Here is a 21460-nt window from a genome sequence, read left to right as displayed (position 1 = left end):
ATTTACTGACTCGAATTCTGCTCAGTCACTCACTCAAGTGAATCGGGCAGTCGAGTCACTCTGGTTCACCCGTTACAAAGTGCAACGTGGTGATTCGGGAACCCCCGTCACCCCGACTTATCTTGAATCCCTGTACTGTTGCCCGTTTACCTTTAAAAATAGCTCGCGGTAGCAGGGGTGCGTAAATGAACGCGTTCACGAAAACCCGTGACACCCAAGTCAATACAACATTAGCGAGTTTTGAACGACTCGTTTATGATTCGCACATGGCTATTACGAAAGTTACTGGGAGGGAAGTAAAGTCAGAGCACAACCGACAGTCTGCACCGTCGCTAACATTTCCATGTGCCGTTGTGTGCGTGGTGGCACAGTCCTCGTCATTTTGAAGACGGCGAAACAAGCGTTCTCGTGCTAACGTTAGCTATAACATGGCTACTCCTCATTTCGGGACTTTGACTGATACAAGAGGATGAGGGTGAGACTTACTTACGTGTTGACGTCTTAAATATCTTCATATCTTCTAAGCTTAAATATCTTCATATCTTCTTCTAAGCGCTCCACGCGGCGTACAGTGGGTGTGTTTGACATTATCAGTCATGTCGTTACCTTTGCACTATGTGAGCTGAATGAACACTCTTAACTATACTTTTGTGTTATCTGACAGTAAAGGCAAAAACAACCCCAGCATGACGGCTGGTAGGAGCATCATCATCATGGAGATCAGCACCACCCCCAGCATCCTTCCACAGGAGGCAGGAGACCTGCTGGATCCCTCATCCAGCATATCCATCAACAAGCTCCTCCCGGCTCTGTTCAAGTGCTTTGGCATCATCCTGTGTGGCTACGTAGCCGGCAGGGCCAACATAATCACCTCTTCCCACGCCGAAAGTTTAGGCCACTTTGTGTCCAAGTTTGCCTTGCCTGCACTCCTGTTTAAGAACATGGTGCTGCTGGACTTTAGGGATGTCATCTGGCCCTTCATCTGGAGCATCCTCATAGCCAAAGCGTCGGTATTTGTCATCGTTTGTGTCCTCACACTGCTGGTTTCCAGTCCAGAGAGTCGCTACAGCAAAGCTGGACTCTTCTCGATATTCGCTACCCAAAGCAATGACTTTGCTCTGGGTTATCCCATTGGTATGTATTATGCTGTTAATAATACTAACTTTACAGAGCTGTATTAATGTATGCATGATAGATTGTTTATTTTTGCACAATACTCGCACATACGTTTTAATATCCTTGCACTCTTATTAAAAATAGTGATGTAAATTTTGGCTCTTTTAAGGGAGCCAGTTTATTTGGCTAGGCTCCTTAAAACGAATCGTCTCTTTTGGTTCCCAAATGGCTACTCTGATTTTTTTTTTCCTTAAATTGATTTATCAACAAAATAATGAATTTCTACTATAAAAATACAGCTATATATACAGTTATATCTTTGTATATACTGACTGTGATAAGTGAATTTGTGTGAAGTAGGATTTCTTATTTATAAAGGGAATATTTTCGTAGTTAGAGCATAGAAGGCCAGTTTACGACCTTCTGACTACGGGTTTTAACATTAACAGAGCCTTCTAGACATGAAATAACACCCCTATAGTCACAGTTACACTACTATTACCTAATATAGTAGACGTAATAAGAGAAAATAAGACATTTAAAACATAACATAGGCTCACACATGTTAGCATTGGGAGAGTTGTTTCTGGACAGTACTTCCTACTGTGGCTACTGTCTCATCAATGTAACATTACTGACGCCTCCTGACCAGTGTAGAATACTACATCTCTTCATGTATTTGAATAGGTCTTCTGAACACCTCACAGTATATTTACATTGTAGTTAATTTTGTCATTTTTATGATTGAAAATGCTTCATTTAGGCAAAAATTGTGTACAATTTGCTTAAATATGCATATTTTTTGTATTATTAATAGAGCGTATTAAACCACAAAACAGCTACTATGATTTCTAATTAATATATTTTTGAAACACTGAAGCCGCTAAATTCGAAGCGTGAAGTGGCGAGGGATTATATATTCACATGTTCACCACGGCGCATATTGCCACAAAAAAATTTGAAAAGACAAAAACAAAGACCCATCTCAGTTAGACAAAAAGGTTAAATCTGATTGTGTGTATTTTTTTTAAATTGTGAAGTATTTACAGTGAAACAGCACAACATCAGCAAAACATTAGACAGCCAAATATAGATGAAAATGTGCAAAACCCAAAGAAAAAGCAGCATCCGGGTAAGTTTTTGCTGGTCTTTTGTGAAGATTGGCATTCCAGGGTATCCTTGGGGTCTTTAAAAAATCATTTGAACTTAAAGCCTTATAATGTCTAAAATTCTCATAAGATCTCGTAAAATGTTTTCAATAGGATTTTGAAAGGTCTTTGAAATTTATTTACTTTGCTTTTGTTTAAAACAAATGCATAAACTTCAGTCTCACTTTTAAAATATTTTGATTCGTGACGACTGTCTAACATAATTACAAAACTCAACTAAAGTACTTTTTTGCCTGTATGGATAATAATGGGTCTTAAACTGTATTCATTATGGTCTTAAAAAGTCTTACATTAGATTTGTTGAAATCTGCAGAGCCTGTTTTTTGTTTCATTTTCCTCACCTTTCCAGCTAGCTTGTGTGTGTCACCCCTCCCATTCCCCTTGTGTTTAGTCTCAACAACACCGCACATTTTTTTTTTTTTCCCCTGTCCTGTCTGTGCGGGGATAAGAGGGGGACAAAAAAGACAGAGACAAAGACAACAGCAGCAACAACAATTGTGACAATAACAAAACAACAGAAACAAACAGGGCTACATCAGCAAATGTCTGTGATGACTATAAAGACCCTGACGGAAGGCACCGCACATTTTAACCAATCACGTACAGCTTTAACAGAAAAAGACAAGATAAAACGATGGCTCGTTCACTTCAAAGAGCCGTTTCTTTCACGATCCATGTGTCACTACTGAAAAATCTGCATTGTGGAAAAGCTCAACATGGCCTGAACAATTCTGTTGGATATTATTCTTATTATCGTTATTACTATTGTTACACTTTTACATTCGGTCTAATACAGGGGTGTCCAAACATTTTCCACCAAAAACTACATCTGAGCTTTGTAAAATAGGTGAAAAAGCGTATTACTAGTATGAACTTCCCGCTTTGCTCTTTTTTTTTCCCCATTTTTAATTTTTAAAAATATTTAATCTTTCTTAAATAATCTTGGTAAATTTTGTCTTTGTAATATTATGACTTTATTCACATAATATTTTGACTTTATTCCCATAATATTGTAACTTTCCTCCCACTTTTTTCATTTTTGGTGTTGTTTTTTTTAAATTTACCAACTATTTAAACTTTCTTTTTGTACATTTTCTTCACACAATGTTTTGACGTTATTCTCTTAATTAATTAGTTATTCCCATAACTTTTCCTCCATGTTTTCCATTTCTGCTGTTATTTTTTTTTTAATTTTTCCAACTATTTCAACTTTCTTTTTGTAAATTTTCTTCACATAATATTAAGACTTTATTCTTGTAACATTATAATTTTTTCCCCCACCTAATTTTGCAAAAATTACTTTATCTTTTTGTTTGTTTTTCATAATATTACAACATAGAAAAATCATATTTTTTTGTTAATATTTCAATTCTATGCTACTAAAATGATGTCACTTATTCCTCATAATGTTACAAGTTTATTCTCGTAAAGTTGCAACTTTCTTTTTGTTAGAATGCAATTTTTTTCTCTTATTATTTTGACTTTATTCTCCTAAAATTAATTTTTTTTTTCAATTTCTGCTGTTGTTTTTTAAAATTTCCAACCATTTCAACTTTGTAAATTTGCTTCTCATAATATTATGACTGTATTCCCATAATATTTTGACTTTATTCCCGTAATATAACTTTTTCCCCGACGTAATTTTGCAAAAATTACAACTTTACTTTGTTTTGTTTCTTCTTGGCTTCTTCTTTTGTTTTCTTATAATATTACATGTTATTCTCGTAAAATTACTACTTTTTCTCGTTTCGATTCCAACTTTTTTCTACTAATATTTTGACTTTGTTCATGCAAAATTACTGCTGATGTGCCGCAGACCGCAAACTGCCCCCGGACAGCACATTGGACACCCCTGGTCTGATAGCTCAGTGCATTGTCAGTCAAATAGCTTCTCATGGAGGCTTTCACAGCACACACACACATAACACAATCAGAGTTGAACAACATTTACATATGACTGCTGGAAAAAGCTTAACTTTCACTTCTACACAAACTTTCACAAACACTTTACAGGGTAGGCCTGTCACGGCAATCATAAAATAGATTAATCGAACGATAAAAAAAAGAGGTCGATAATTATGATTCCCTCGATAAATTGACATGCATGTATGCTGTGTGTTTCATCGACTTGTTTCTCTGTACCACGCAGGCTGGATGACAAGGGGGTTCACTCTGCATCTGTCTGTGCGCATTGGTTCTATAGTGGAATGAACTGAGAGCGTGAACCCTCCTGCCACCCATTCAGCCTCTTTGTCCCAGTACGTGGAGGCGGGGCTACTAGTGAGTGGACACAAAGCGCTAGCACCAAGTTAGCCTCGCATCGAAAGCATATGCTAATGTGAATGAAGGCATAGAAGCGATAGTTTCTAAGGCAAACGCACGCAACAGCCCGAGTGTGGGAATATTTCAGTTTTAAACAGAATGAACAAGGTGAGCGCATGAACACAGAAGAACCGATATGTCGCATTTGTTTAAAAATAGTGACGAGGAAGGGGGACACGACCAACTTGTATGCACACCTGAAACACAACCATCCTTTTCAGTTTTTCCAACTAGGGAAAAAACTACCGCTGGAGGTGCAGCAGAGTGACTGAGGCGTTTGGTCGGCAAAGCAAATACAAAAACAAAGCAGAGCAAAATGGTGCACGCTCACAGACATTGGCGCTGTCTACATCTCTACAAAGAAATGCAACCATTCAATGCGGTTGAAAAGCCAACATTTCGGGAAATGTTACAAATGTATGACAAAGAGTACGAATTGCCTGGGAGAACGTACACGTTGTTTGGTTAGTGTATGGTATTTAAAACCTCTTGACATTCTGATTATATTGTGAAATACTCTTGAAAAAATAAAGTGTATTGCATTTGATATGACGTACTCGCATTATTATGCCATATAATAATGAAAAAATGGTCTCAAAAATGTCAATCACATCGATTATCGACAATAATTTGTAAGACAGTTATCTACCAGCAAAATTTGTTATCGTGACAGGCATTTTATGCCATATAATTAATGAAAAAATGGGTCTGTATAATACAGTCAACTACTGTGTCAAGCTAATGTGGCTGAGGCTCACAAAGGTACACTATAATTGAGTACCATCTAGTGGTTCAAATATGAATTACACCTCTCATGACAATTATTAATGAAAAATAATAATAATATCGATTATCAACGATAATTTGTACCGCAGTTATTGACCAGCAAATTTTTTTTATCATGACAGGCCTGCTAGAGGGGCACGGCAACTACTATGTAGAAACTGTCATTCTGGGCTATGTGTCAATCTTCCTCGTAGATGCCACACAATTTGAAAGCCTTTTAAATTGTGTGATCATAGACTCTGATAGCAAAGCGGTCCAAAGCACCAGAAACAAAAGCTAAAGAAAAGAAATTGCTTTATTTATTTGTCTCTGTGTAACATCAGGTTCAAACAGTTCCTAACGTTTGTCTTCATGTGTCTCCGCAGTAAAAGCTCTATATCAGAGCACATACCCAGAATACCTCCAGTACATCTACCTGGTGGCACCTGTGTCGCTCATGCTGCTAAATCCCATTGGCTTTGCCTTTTGTGAGGTCCAGAAATGGAAGAATCAGAGAGACCACCGGCAAAGCAAACTTCTGATTGTGGGACAAGTGGCCTTACAAGTCCTCAAGAACCCGATTGTTTTTATGGTTGTCATCGGCATCGGGGCCCATTTTGCTCTGCGGCAGACTGTGCCTTCGTTCATGGCGGATTTTGTGGATGGTTTGGCCAACTCTTTTGAGGGAGCTGCTCTGTTCTACTTGGGTCTGTCCATGGTGGGCCAGCTGAAGAAGTTAACCAGGTCCACTGTGGTCACGTTGATACTGCTCTTGACAGCAAAACTGTAAGTAAAGACTCCTTACCGTCACTACAAAGGATATGATGGCCTTGTGTCTGATATTATGTGATGCTTTGAAGGCAGGAAGTTATGATGATATCAGTCATAGAGCCCAATTACGCTTTCCAGGTTGCTGATGCCTCTGATTTGTGAAGACATGGTGGATCTCCTGGATGACACCAGCCCCTCGAACCACTCAAGCCTCTCCAACTATGCTTTTCTTTACGGAGTATTCCCCACAGCGCCCAGCGTCGCTATCTACGCTGCGTATTATAACTCACAGCTGGAAGTGGTGAGTACTAGAGATGCTCGACATTGGCTTCCTTCCCAATATCCGACTTACCGATACCGATATTGACAGCAATTGTCAACCAAAACAATATCCCCGATCTACTTCAACAAGTAAGGTTAGGTTAAGACAGGTTAGTCTTAATAAATTCAATAATTATAATAAAATAATGCTGGCAATGATGCCATTTGGAAAGCTGCACATTTGTATGCGGCACAAATATCTGCAAACTGCAAAATATGAAACTGTGGACTGATACAATCAGCGCATGAAGGAAACAATTACAGTCATCCCTCGTTTATAACGGTTAATTGGTTCCAGACCCGACTGTAATAAATTTCAGTGATATAGGATTCAGTTTTAATAAATTGAATATTTTCATAGTTAGTGCATAGAAAACCTAACCTTTTTACAACTTTCTAAATATGCTTTTTAACATTATTAAAGCTCTCTAGACATGAAATAACACCTTATAGTCACCTTTACACTCCTATTGTTCATTGTTTTCAACACATTGCGCAGCTCTTATGCTGCAGGGACTTGAGACGGCCTCTAGCGAGCTAACAAGCTAATGAGCGAGCAAACCAGGTAGCCTCGAATTTATTTCTTCTAATTTTAAGAAGCCAAAAACGTGTCACTTCCACATGGAATGGGAGGATAACGTTTTTCACTCTATCATGTCAGACATGCCATGGCTGACTTAATGCACTGCACTTTTTAAAAAAATTCTGCCAATCATCCTTATGTGAAACATGAACACACGTCTTTATAATTTATTTATTAATTTATTATCATCCAGGCATAGTGCCCACGAGACAGTTTTTCACTGAACGAGAAATCTTGTCATGTCTTAATCTTGCAAGATCTTGTGAAACGAGATTTTGTGACATCCCTAGTCCACAGCTATGAATACCTCCCTAAAAACGTAGAATCGTGGAAGAAAATAGAGAGTTTAATTCTGAATGGACATGATTCAGAAATTGAAGAAATGCCTCTCTGCAAAGACAGTTTAAGCGTAGCACCAATAGAATGACAACAAACCTCACTAGCAGGCAAAGTGATGACATTAATTCAGCACAAGCATATTGAATTGCCTGTGATGAGTCAAGTGAGCTAAAGGATATTGAGCAGGCGGCAGTGATATGCAGATATGTGAACTCTGGTGAGCGTTTTTGTGTTAAAGTTGGCGAAGTCTTGTTTTCATTTTACACAAATATGAGAACGACTCAAAAAGGCTTACATACAGCCCCTTCCTGAGTTCTTATTTTTTTGCATGTTCGTCACACTTCAGTGTTTCAGAACATCAAACTAATTTAAATATCACTCAGTGACAACACAACTGAGCACAAAATGCAGTTTGTAAATTAAACTTTTTATTATTAAGGGAGAAAAAAATCCAAACCTACATGACCCTGTGTGAAAAAGCGATTGCCCCCTAAACCTAATAACTGGTTGGGCCACACTTAGCAGCAACAACTGCAATCAAGCGTTTGTGATAACTTGCAATGAATCTCTTACAGCACTGTGGAGGAATTTTGGCCCACTTTCCATCTTTGTAGAATTGTTGTTATTCAGCCACATTGGAGGGTTTTCCAGCATGAAGCGCCTTTTTAAGGTCATGCCACAGCATCTCAATAGGATTCAGGTCAGGACTTTGACTAAACTACTCCAAAGTCTTCATTTAGTTTTTCTTCAGCCATTCAGAGGTGGACTTGCTGGTGTGTTTTGGATCATTGTCCTGCTGCAGAACCCAAGTTGGTTCCAACCGGTCCAGCCGGACATTCTCCTTCAGGATTTTTTGGAAGACAGCAGAATTCATGGTTCCATTTATCACCGCAAGTCTTCTCAGTCCTAAAGCAGCAAAACAGCCCCAGACCATCACACTACCACCACCATATTTTATTGTTGGTATGAGTTTTTTTTTCTGAAAAGCAGCATTACTTTTACACCAGATGACACATACCTTCCAAAAAGTTCCCCTTTTGTCTTGTCAGACCACAGAATATTTTCCCAAAGGTCTTGGGGATCATCAGGATATTTTCTGGCAAAATTGAGACGAGCCTTAATGTTCTTTTTGTTCAGCAGTGGTTTTGGTCTTGGAACTCTGCACTTGATTTCAAAGTAGGCCTACACATGCACTCTGCACTTCTGTCAGTTGAATTTTGTTGTAAATTTTAAGTTTGGGGCTCCAGACTATTTATCTTTTTACTGGAGGAGGAGGCAAAATGGCTTTTTTGATGGTAAAGGTTCCTGACCCCTGATTTAATGTTTACACTTTTGTTTCAGGTGATTTCTGGGATGGTGATTAGCACTTTCCTCTCAGCTCCAATCATGTTTACCTCAGCCTGGCTGCTCACTCTGCGCCGGATGGACCCTCGGCTCGTGATGAACGCTTTGCAAGACGTCAGCTTTGATATCAGCATTGTCAGCTTGGTGGCACTTGTGAGTCCAAACAATCTACATATTATTTGCATGTTTCTACTTTGAACTGATGCTTCCATTACATCATACACCACATGACACTTTTGGTTACGCAACTTGACCACACATTGTTTGGCACATGTTGGGATAGACTGGCAAGTCTTGTTCAAGGTGTTAGAGGCGGATGGGTGGTTTACGCTGTTATGCTCATTTCCTCATTTAGTTTTACTTTTAGCCCAATTTAAGGAACTTCATCATTCTAGCAGTTCATTTGTGTTACACAAGTCAGCAACAGGATCATTCAAAGGTTTTATTCAAACTAGAGATGATCCCTATTGGCTTTCTTACCAATATCTGATATACCTGTATTGTCCAGCGATACAATTTGGAAATTGCACATTTCTGTGTGGCACAAACATCAGTAAAGTGCAAAGTATGAACCTCTGGACTAATACAGTACAATCAATGAAATTATAAACTGGGCTCACTCAGCATGTATTATTTTGCTGCAAAATATTATTTGCTGATTCTTCCTGAGGTGTGATATTACATTAGAAGTATTGAAAGAAGATGCCTTACTTACAGTACTTGCTTACTTTACACTCATTGCACATTTACAATCCAAAGGCAAAACTGACCGCCGACATACTGCGCTAGCTTGTTGCTGTGGGGAGCACAACAATATTACGTGCCAATATCATTATTGGCAGAAAAACCGAGACCGATATAAACCCCTTCCATCCATCTATATTCAATGCCGCTTATTCTAATTAGGGTCGCCGGGGTATGCTGTAGCTGACTTGGGGCGAGAGACACCCTGGACTGGTCGCCAGCCAATCGCAGGGCACATACGGACAAACAACCATTCAAGCTCACATTCACTTACCTATGGACCATTTACAGTCGACAACTAACGTAACATGCATATTTTTGGAATGTGGGAGGAAACCGGAGTACCCGCAGAAAACCCACGCATGCACAGGACTGGCAAAGAAGCGGAGATTTGAACCCAGTTCTTCCTAATCTCCTCTGTGGCCAACATGCTAACCACTTGGCCACCGTGCGGCCACCGATATGAACCGTTACCTTATTTTTATGCCAATACAGACCGACCAATATTATCAGCAAAGTGTAAAAGCAACACAAAGGCACATAAAACACATTGCACTTTCAGTCGTGTCAGTTAAATCAAAAGTTTTAATGAGATATAACAGGAGAAGGAATGTTACAGTGGAATAATGAGGAATTGAAAGGCGTTTCTTTAGTATGTACACTAGTAATTTCCGATAATTGTCGCAGCTGGTGCCACATAAAAACTCCCTTCTCTTGATTTAGTTTCCACTTTCACCTGAGAGTTCTGTCTGGTTAAGCTGAAGTTTAAAAAGAGCATCATGTTTTGCCACTGCTTTTGCTATTGGCCCGTGGTATATTCTAAAAATATAACACTTTTTTCTTTTTGTCCTGTCCAGCCAAAGGGGCAGATAGTATTGTTGATCTAAATGCTCTTACATGCTCAACAGATTTGCTTTGCCAGGGAAAAGTGTAAGATACTTATTTGACTTTATTTGATGTTTTGTTATGCAAATTTGGAGCAGCGGACCGGAGCAGGAGGGGATAGAAAAGTAGAGGAAAGAAAACAGAGGGGGGAGTGCGGGGACAAGAGGGGGCCAAGAACAACAGCAACAGCAACAATTCCGACGACAATAACAAAACAACAGAAACAAACAGGACTACATCAGCAAAATGTCTATGACGGCTATAAAGACCATAATGGAGAAGACAAAATAATATCAACGGCCAATGTTGTGTGCATGTCTGCATGTGTATATACGTGCATAAATGTGCGCCTATGTCTAAACGTGGACTTGTCACCGAGAATGTATGAATGAAAGGAGAGGGACTGCCTCCCACCACCCAGCAAGCTCCACCCCACACAGCCAGGCCAAGCCCCCACCAACAGAGAGCCACCGTCCCCACGAGGGCAGGCAAAACCAAGGCTGGCCCCCTAAGAGCCAGCCCCCAAAGCCCATTTTAAAGGAAAGAGTAATAAATAAAATAAATCAATAAAACAATAAATAAATATAAAAACTCTCACACACACACCGTGATCGCCCCCCTCCCCCGACACCTGGAAGCCTTTCTTAAAAAATTGAAAGCTCACCAGTAAGTCAAAATATTAAGAAAAAAAAGTTTTAATCTGATGAGAAAAAGTCGTAATTTTACAAGAATACAGTAATCCCTCGCCACTTCACGCTTCCCATTTTGTGGCTTCAGTGCTTTGCGGGTTTTTCCAAAATATTCATTGAAAAAAAACCGAAATCATCAAAAAATAAAAATGGAAAAAATACAGCCATATCGGCAGCCATATTGCAGAAAAAGGTGTTGTTTCATGTTGCTGCGTGAGCGAGAAGGTTTTCCTTCGTGCCAAACAAGGAGATGACTCAGGAGTTGACTCAGAGGCTTTGTACATGCCTGTACTGTACTGTACTGTACATGCCACGCGCACTCAGACAAGGCGTGTGATTGGTTTCCGGCGTGACATCCACCAATGAAAGCACGAGTGGATTTATACCGTATCCCGTATCACCTAGCATCTTCCCTTGTTGTGTCTCACCAGTCTCATCCACGCTGTTGACTGGCTAGCATACTGTATCTTGGCGTTGTGTTCGCGCTAACTTTTTTTGATTAGTTAAGCCCTTACAATGCCGCTTCAATAACTTTCAATACGGAAGCGAAACGTGTGGTAACTCCGCGTAATAAGAGAATTGTGTAAATGGAAGCTGCATTGGCATTGTGGATTGCAGGAAAAAGACAGTGAGTTTGGACACTAATATGATCAGGACAAAGGCAAAAGCTCTCTACGATCAAATCTTGCCCGATGACGACAAAGAAGAGGCTGAAGAAGGTGCTGACGAACCTGATGAACCTCAAGCCAGTACTAGCGCTGCCAGGAGTGATTCGCCTCCTCGAGTCTCCGAGTGAACCTAAAGCCTCTACGAGTAAAGTGAGAGCCACTCCTCCGCCACCAACACATTGCCTCTCTCAGAAGGCAATGTTGATGAATGTTAATTACTGTATAAGGTTTTTTAGTTAAAGATGTAAGTAAATACATGTACTGTTGTAATCTTTGTCTCAAATATGTTAAGTATAAATACTGTTTACATATTTGAAACATTCTGGTACCCATATACACATACATGAAAATTCCTGGGGGGGGCAAATCCTACTACACGGTTTTTCATCTTTTGCGGGAGGATCTGGTCCCCATTAACCGCGAAAAATGAGGGATTACTTATTAGGGGGAAAAATAACGTCATTTCAGTAAGAAAGTAGAAATATTAAAGAAATGTTAAAGTTGTAATATTTACGAGACACAACGAATAAAGTTGCAATTTTTGGAAAATTAGGTTGGGAGAAGTTGTAATATCTTGGGAATAAAGTCAAAATATTATGAGAGGAAATGTATAAAGATTTTTTTTTTTAAGTTGAAATATTTGGAAAATGCAAATAAAAAAAAAAACAAGCAAAAAAGAGACAAGACCAACGTTGATACTAATAATAGTCTTTTTTTCAGTATATTTTTCAGTATGTTGTCCTTGTTGGAAAAAGTGGGGACACCTCTGCACTAAACAGTGCTTATGACTTGTAAAGACTCAAAAATGCCAAGCCTAAGACTTCGGACCTCACTCGACTCGTCTTGTCTTGACTTGCACGTCTTTACTTGAGACATGACTCAAGACTTCAGACTTTCTTGAGACTTGCACAACACTAACTTGCTCCCACCTCTGCAGTAACATCTGTCAGTGTTCAATATATGGGAGGATGGCTTAAAATGTATTTTCTTTTGCCAGCTGTGGACCATCGCCGTCATGCTTTTCAGTAAGAAGTTCAAGAGGCTGCCTCACATGTTTACCACCAACCTTTTCTTGGCACAGGTGAGTCACTAAATGATTGTTTGCTTTCTTGCATATTAATCATTATACTGTGTAATGGTCATTATTATGATTACTTGTTGTTTTAGTTTCTTACTTGTTTTGGAATGATCCTGTGGAAATTTGTGGTGACGCAAGACAACTTCATTGGTCAGCTCCTGACTTTTACACTGCTGTGCACTTCACTCTACGGCACGTATGTGTGGCCAGGTATGGTGTGATAACACGCAGCAACATCATCACACGCAGGTGATAGGCCTACTTCTCTAACGAGCACATATCTCGCCGTAGGATTAATTGCGCTCTCCATTGTGCTTCTGAGGAGGTTTGGCAGTCTGAAAGTTTCGTCAGGCGTGATTGTGGTTGCTGGCTGGGGGTGAGTCACCGTGAAGCGCTGCTTGTCACCTCTCATGTCGCGCTAGCATTAGCACGTCGTTAACGTTACTGTTCACAATTGTGTGCAGTGCTTGTACAAACTCTTAACACGCTGCAATAATATGGCAATACAGCGGTACCTCACTTTTCGTTATTAATTAGTTCCAGAAGGTCCAATGACAACCAAAAGGTAAGAAAACGGAAGCATTTTTTTCCATTGGATTAATGTAAATCCAGTTAATCCATTCCAGACACCCACCCAAAAATATTAACAAATAGTTTTAATAGTTTTTTAGTTTTACATGCAGAAAATAATTCAAAATAATTATAAATGAGGAATTAAATGGTCACATTTGTACCTTTACTGAAGACTCTTGGCAGAGAATGGAGAAGGGGAGCGTTTCTCACCTTCTTTGTCAAATTGATGGCACTCGTAACTTTCTTTGGTCCCATGGCGGGTTATGTAGCTGTTGTACTCAATTAAAAAAAAATGCACGGATGGTGAGTCAACATGTGGAGTGCTTTGTTTGGAAACTCGAGATACTGATACAGTACAGAGCAAACTGATTAGTTTTGTTACGCTCAGTATTGTACGATAACCGAGAGAATGTATGGAAAAACTGAATCCTACCAAAACTGGGGCGCTTCAAAAAACTGAGTTGCACTATATTTATTTCAATGCATGATGTCATAATAGAGATGGGTTCTGTTACTGTGCATTATTTAAAAAAAAAAGTAAGTCATAATAATAATAATAATATTTATTTATAAAGTTATTATTGTATTTATTTTTGTTATAAAATAAATAAATAAATACTCTACATGTATTCATTTATTTATATTATAAAAATAAATTGATTTATTTATTCATTCATTTATTTTGATAATAAATAAATATTATTATAAATATACATAAATATTTTTATAATAAAATAAAGAGAATTAATACATAAATAATACATACAAACATATATTCAATAATAAATTGATAAACACATTCATTTGTATTATAAAAATGAAGTTGTTTATTAATTCAGTCATTTATTTTTCTAAATAAATATCATGAATATACATAATATACATACATATTTTATTTTATTTATTTATTCATTCATTTATTTTTTAACAATATAAATTAATTAAAAAATATGATTCTTCATCCATTCATTCGTTTTCTATGCCACTTATCCTCACTTATCCTCGCGGGTAAATTTTGTTCTTAATATACATAAATATGTGTTTTTATAATAAAAATAAATGAATAAATAAGTAAATAATAAATACAAGTATATATATATTTATATATAAATGAATGAATAAATAACATTATTTATTTAATTATAGCAATAAATTCATTTATTTATTCATTCATTATTTTTATCATAAAAATAAATGAATGAATAAGTAAATAATAAATACAAATATATATAAATTAATGAATAAATGAAATTATTTATTTAATTATAAAATAAATTCATTTATTTATTCATTCATTATTGTTATCATAAAAATAAATGAATGAATAAGTTTTATTTGTATTTTTTTATTAATAATAATGCATTGCGATAATGCAAAAATGAATTCATTACTTGATGTTTGCATGAGTACTGGTACATGTTAATACAAGGAGTACATTGCAATTGCGTGTGTTGTTTTCTATTACCAGGATCCCTGCCTTCATAACTGCTGTGTTGCTCATTTGTGGGGAAAAAATGCCTGACACCCTCGACTCATCCCTCTTCTACAGCAAACCACAGGTATGCAGCGAGGATAATGTTGTTGGTTTTTTAATCCAGTCCCTTTTCAAGTTTCTTACAAGTGTGTGCTTTGACAGATCATCTGCACCACAATAGTGCTTTTACTCAGCATCGTCCTAGTAGGGAGCTCCCTGCTGTTACTCAGTAGAGGAAGCTGGGCCCAAAATGAGCAAAGTCAGGAGGGAAACACGTCTGTGGAAGACCTTGTGACCGAAACGGAACAAGATAGCCAGTGTTCGTTTGAGCCAGAAGCCCATTCAGCAGATCTCAGCAGAGGTACTCAATTGCTCACCCTTATGCTATTATCTTATCTTATGTTACTTTCTGACCTGAATAAGGAAGCGGTACAATGCAAATGAAATTAGTTGTTCATATAAAGCAGCCAAAGGTGCACACTTTGACTCAGTGCTTCCTCGATAATGAACCCTTGTCTCTTTCTTATCAGTGTGCCACATGTGTGAGTGTGCACGGCCACAGCCCATGCCTGATATGATCATCAGCACCAATATGAACCACACAGCAAGCACACTTGCAGGTATTGAGCAACGACACACAGTGCAGTTCATCACTGTCTTGTATTGCTGCATTGGAGTTTTAGTTCATTTACAACATTTTTATGCCTGGAAATGCTGAATTTAAATGAATATTATTAATATACAGGACACAAATATTTATTTTTATAATAAAAATAAATGAAATAATTCATAAATAATAAATACAAATATATAAATGAATGAATGACTAAATAAATAATGTATTTATTTATATTATAACAATAAATGTAATTATTCATTAATTTATTTTTGTCATAAAAATATAGTTTTTAATACAATTGCTGTAGTAAAAATGAATGAATAAATAAATAGATTTAGCCTTATAATATAAATAAATAACTGAATAAATGTATTTATTTATGAAAAATAAATACATTTATTTTATAATATAAATAAATACATGAAAAATGTATTTTTGTGTTCATTCATTCATTCAATATTTTTGTAATAAAATTATATATTAGCAATATACATACATTTTTTTTATAATAAAATAAATGAATGAATGAATAAATGTCTTTCGGACATGTGGACAGGAAGTGACTTCGGGGATTCAAAGTTGAGTGTTACAACCACAACAGTATTATTATTATTATTATTATTATTATGACTATTATTATTATGATGTTATTATTGTGCCTGTTGTGAAATAAATAATTATAAAATAACAAAAAGCCTGTACAGTGTTCCCTCGCTCTATCGCGGTTCACCTTTCGCAGAATTTTTTCAGTGCTTCTTTTGTTTATCAACAGCGTATGAATGCTGTTTCAGGCCGAGCCTGGCCCTTGAAGAAGAGTTGCATTGTGGGAAGCTGGGCGTCTCTCTCTTTCCTTCCCTCTCGCTTTTCTCTTCCCTCTCTCGTCTGTCTGCACCGCCCATTGTTTCCTGCGTCCTGATTGGCTGTATCACACAGTACAGTTCACAGTTCCACATGTCCAAAAAGGTGTACGTAGTCTTTGCCAATTGTGAATACATAGTACTGTGATAAGGCAATATAACAATTTTACGTTTTTGGGTAACAGGTTATTATTTGCTTTATGCAAAATTTTAGCTGTTTGTGGTTTTAGGAATAAAGGGTTTGTATGTTCACTATACACGGTGTTATTTATCATCCTAATTGCCCTTTTTTGTAGCACAGTTAGTGAGTGAAGTGTGCTTTTAGAGTTATTACCCCATATCTCCACACACTAAGTTAGATACGGTAATATCAGTCAACAATAGAGTGTATGGAGTGATTTTTGGTCCAGAACAGATTTTGCTTTATTCAGTATTGAGCTATATCTTGCAACTTTATGTTATATATTTTTAATGTGAGATTTCCAGTTCATATTATCATCTGTTATGAGTCCGAGAAATGTATTTTCATTCACCCTGTTGATGTCCACGCCGTCAATTTGTATTTGCACATGCGTATCCTTTTTGCACTTACCAAGTAACATTCATTTAGTTTTACTTAGGTTTAGCCTTAGTCTGTTTCTATTAAACCATCTTTGTAGTATGGTTAATTCATCTGGGATTTTTTTTTATTAGCTCTTGTGTGCTGTAGGTTGGTTCATCAAAAATCAAACAAAGGTTTAGACATTTTTGAGAGTGTTTAAACAAAAGAAAAATGTGAGAAAATGTTATTGCCTGTCTGAGAAAAAATGTATAAAGTGTGTGGTGGGGGGTTTTACAGCCTTAAAACATATATAATAATTGTTTAAAAATGAAGTGGGATACTTTGTGGATTTCACTTATTGCACACACACACACACACACACACACACACAAACGAGGAAACACTGTAGTTGGCACTAAAATCCTAGTGGACACTGTCGTATTATTTTTATGCTTCAAAATGCTTAATTTAGGCCAAGAATACGTAACATTTGCTTGAATATGCATTTTCGGGGACATAGTCAACCACGAAATAGCGATTATTTATTATATTTTGAAAAACTGCAATGTGAGGGAGCGATGTGAGGGAGCGATGTTCGAACGGCGATGGAGCAAGGGGCGGCTCTGTATTTTTATTTTATATTTTGCACAACATCAAATTCAAACTGAGACATTTGAGTTGAACAATGTCCCCAATTTGGGTTGTCATTAAGGGATGATGGCTGCTCCCGCAACCAAACCCAGTTGAGACCTGCTGCAAAGCATAATAAACCACACTGTCCTTTCTGCTGCCCCCCACAGGTCAAAATGAGAATAGCAGCGAGTCGACGGTCTGCCTGGTCTTCAGGGTGGACGAGCTCCATCAGAATGAGCAGAGACAAATATCCCGTCACGTGCTCTTGTGTTTGCTTCTGGGTGTGAGCTCGCTCGCTGTGAGTAAGCACCGTCACGTCTCATTTGGCGTGTTCCTACACTCGTTAACGTAATGCATCATATTTCTGTGGACATGTCCATACAAACACAATGACGTTGGTTACTTATTAACTCCGCTATTATTCCACATGCATGATATTGCCCTTTTACGAATTCATCATTGTTGTTTTCTTCCTCTGTGCTTTGCAATGTGCTCAACCGCCTTCCAGTGCATTTTCATGAGAACTAACTGGTTTGGAAAGGGATTTTTTTTTTTATACTTGTGTATGTGGGGTGTATTTTGAATGCTGTTTTTTGACAATATCCTTAACTATTAGACATAAGAATCAGTTATCTTACTGTGTATGTACCCTTTGAGTATCTTCTCTTCTGATTCCCTTGTGACAGAACTTGTCCAGCTGTGTGTGGGTGCTCTTCCACCAAAACCCGAGCCGACTTTACGTGGAGCTGCAGTTCTTCTGTGCGGTTGCCAAATACGGGCAGGTGGGTGTTCTTGTCGTACTGTGTGAATACACACCGCAGTGTTTCCCCACAGGATTGCAATCTCTGTGTGGTGGTGCCGGGAGTGAGTCAAAACATGAAAAGCATAACACATATGTTTAGAACAGGGGTGCCCAAACTTTCTTCCGACAAGGGGGATGCATACTGGAAAAAAAATGAAAGAATGCGGGGGGTCACTTGGATATTCGACATTTTGTTAACCAACCAATGTCGATCTGCTAAGAAGTTGTATATATTCTTAGAAAAGCTTTGTGTTGTCAATAACGTTACATGACACTTGGGAACCAGGGGAAATGCATAAAGGGAAGTTTTGATGACTTTATTGAGCGCTAATGTGTATAATTGTGTGGGGCACCTCTCTGAAAAAACAAAGTCCAGGCTTGTACTGGTGGATGGTGGCTCTGTATTCATTTCGTACTTTTAATTTGGTGTTGTTCCTGTCTAAGTTTTACATAATAAATAAGATCAATTATATTGCTATAATGTACGTATGTTTTACTGATGTGTTGAAAATCTTTTCTCGCGGCTAGCTAGTGCGCTGCTAAATCTAGTGCTGCTAGTGCTAGTGCTGCTAATGCTATTTACATCCATTCTCGTCTTTAGCCATGGTCACGTCGATATAAGCCCCCAAATAGATGTCCTCTGCTATGCCTACCGTTAACTAGCAGCTCGTAACCCAAATTTTAGCTCACAGTTCAAAGCGAGAGATGGATCGCATGTAAAGAACACTCGTTAGGTGGGGCACACATACGGCAAGGTACCACTGTGTAAATGACAATAAAAAATACCGGCAGTACTCCAGGAACTTCTTGCTTCTCTTAGGCAAGTCGGCGTACTCTGTGACAACTCAAATCACAGCGACAGCAGACACAAATAACTTTGGTCTTGCTGGGAGAGCCATCTGCCAGGGCTTTGAAGCAAAATTGACCAATAACGATACCCTTTTCTTTGTCCATTTCTGCTCAGTACTTGTAGCGCCACAGTCACCACTGCATTTCCTCAAACTACAGTGTGGGCTGAGGGTCAAACAGGACGTGCTCACGTTAATCTCGCATCAAAAAAAAGTACCGTTCAAGGAAACTTCCTTTAATGCATAATAAACGCGTTAACTTTGACAGCCCTAATATCAACATTTCAGCTTCTTCTCTTTACATTTTTTGCTCTATTTTTTCTGAGCAAAACAAGCCGTGGGCCGCAAGTGGCCCCTGGGCCGCAATTTGGACATCCCTGCCTTAAGAAGTCCTACAAATTCTCTCACATAAAAATGTCAGCGTCCAAAAAACTGCTGTAAACATTTATATGTAAATATTTCAAAATCTATTCATATTTTAAAACTACTTCTGCCTGGAATATAAATGTAAAACGTTTGTTATATTTTGGGGAATTTTAACCTTTAAAGGGCAGTATTTTTACATAACTCCACTGTTCATTTTTTATTTTGCTGCGTGCTTTGAATGGGGGAAAAGCTGCACCATCTGGTGGACAAATATAATATGGGACTTTTTTTTGTCCTTAGGAACCAATGTGTTGCCATTTTAGATGGCACAGATGAATGTATGAGAAGCACTTCACTGGGAATACACACTATGACATTATACTGTATGATGACATGACAGGATTGTCTGCTTGCAGGGTTTTCTCTCCTTTGCGTTGTTCGGACTGGACAAACACTTGATTATCCTGCCGTTTCGCAAGAGGTAAGAGACAGGCAATGAATATTCACACTCTTAAGCGTACTTACTAGTTGTACATGTACAGTGGTGTGAGAAACAGTCTTTTCCCCTTCCTGATTTCTTTTTTGTTTGCATGTCATTGTCACACCTGAATGTTTGATGATCTGAAACATTTAAGTGTCACTAACATACAACAAAAAATAAGACATCTTTTTCACTCTACTGTATATCAGGAGAGTCCAAAGTACAGCCCTTTTATTTGCCTGCAGCACAATCTAAAAATACAATTTAACAAGAAAACGAAAAGGAAAAAAAAGAGAACTCAAAATATTAAGCACAAAATGTAATTTTATGAGTTGTATTTTCATGAGGAAATATAACATCATTTTAGTAGTAGAAAGTTGAAATATTGTAGAAAAAAGACATTTAAAAAAATGTAATGTTATGAGGAACAAACAAAACAAAATAACTTTTTTAATTTTAGGAGAATAACGCCGTATTATTATGAAGAAAAATGACGTCATTTTGGTAGCATCAAGTTTACATATTAAAGAAAACATTTGTAATATTAGAAACAAATAAAATAAAATAAAGTTTTCATTTTTGGAAAATTAGGTTGCGGAAAAAGTTAGAATTTACGAGAATAATGTGAAAATATTACGCAATAAAGTCATAATTACGAGAAGAAAATTAACAAGAAAGGTGAAATAGCTCAAAAACTAAAAAAAACAAAAAAACAAAAAAACAAAAAAGCAACAGCAGAAATGGAAAACAACAGCTTCACGAGAATAAAGTCAAAATATTAAGAAAAAAAAATATTTTATGAATTAATGTTAAATAATGTTTTATTACAGATTTTTATTATATTTTATTAACATTGTAACATTTTGGTAGCATAAAGTTGAAATATTAAACAAAAATTAATTGCTTTTAAAGTTCAAATATTATGAGGAACAAGCAAAATAAAATTGTAATTTTTGGAAAATTAGTTTGCAGAAAAAGTTCTTATATTACAAGAAGAAAATTTACGAAAGTTGAAATAGTTGAAAATTATACTTTAAAAAAACTGCAGAAATGGGAATGGGAAAAAACAGCTGGAATTTTACGACAATAAAGTCAAACTATTCAGAGAAAAATGTCTTACTCTAAAGAGAAAAAAGTATTTTACGATTTTACGAGAATAAACTTTTAATATTGTGAGGAAAAATAATGTTTTAGTAGCATAGAGTTGAAATATTACAGAAAATATATGTTATTTTTTAAAAGTTGCATTATTATGTGAAACAAACAAAACTAACTGGAAAATTAGCTTAGGTAAAAAAGTTAAAATAATAATAAAGTCAAAATAGTATGAAAACAAAATTAATGAAGTTTATTTAAAAAGAAAGTTGAATTATGTGGAATATTTAAAAAAAAAAAACAGCCAAAATGAGGAAAAAAGGAGCAAAGAGTGAAGTTGATACTAATAATAGGCTTTTTTTCACCTCTATGACAAG

At 37.0% G+C, this 21460-nt stretch overlaps 1 protein-coding gene across 1 annotated transcript in view; it reads left to right on the top strand.

Moving 5' to 3' along the window:
- The first annotated feature begins 179 nt into the window (after positions 1 to 179).
- Positions 180 to 21460, top strand: part of gpr155a (G protein-coupled receptor 155a) — a 29259-nt gene continuing 7978 nt past the window's right edge. Inside the window, exons 1-14 of the mRNA XM_054786844.1 lie at positions 180 to 475; positions 665 to 1134; positions 5759 to 6158; positions 6282 to 6444; positions 8728 to 8883; positions 12714 to 12797; positions 12884 to 13004; positions 13086 to 13170; positions 14836 to 14926; positions 15004 to 15202; positions 15372 to 15461; positions 17659 to 17789; positions 18178 to 18273; positions 19924 to 19988. Coding sequence (XP_054642819.1) covers positions 687 to 1134; positions 5759 to 6158; positions 6282 to 6444; positions 8728 to 8883; positions 12714 to 12797; positions 12884 to 13004; positions 13086 to 13170; positions 14836 to 14926; positions 15004 to 15202; positions 15372 to 15461; positions 17659 to 17789; positions 18178 to 18273; positions 19924 to 19988 — 2129 coding nt within the window. The 5' untranslated portion in view covers positions 180 to 475; positions 665 to 686. The remainder of the gene's footprint in view (positions 476 to 664; positions 1135 to 5758; positions 6159 to 6281; positions 6445 to 8727; positions 8884 to 12713; positions 12798 to 12883; positions 13005 to 13085; positions 13171 to 14835; positions 14927 to 15003; positions 15203 to 15371; positions 15462 to 17658; positions 17790 to 18177; positions 18274 to 19923; positions 19989 to 21460) is intronic.

This window comes from Dunckerocampus dactyliophorus, chromosome 9 (genome assembly GCF_027744805.1).
Source record: "Dunckerocampus dactyliophorus isolate RoL2022-P2 chromosome 9, RoL_Ddac_1.1, whole genome shotgun sequence".
Classification (NCBI taxonomy): domain Eukaryota; kingdom Metazoa; phylum Chordata; class Actinopteri; order Syngnathiformes; family Syngnathidae; genus Dunckerocampus; species Dunckerocampus dactyliophorus.
Note: the sequence above shows the minus strand (reverse complement) of the source record. Positions and strands in the feature narration are given on the sequence as shown.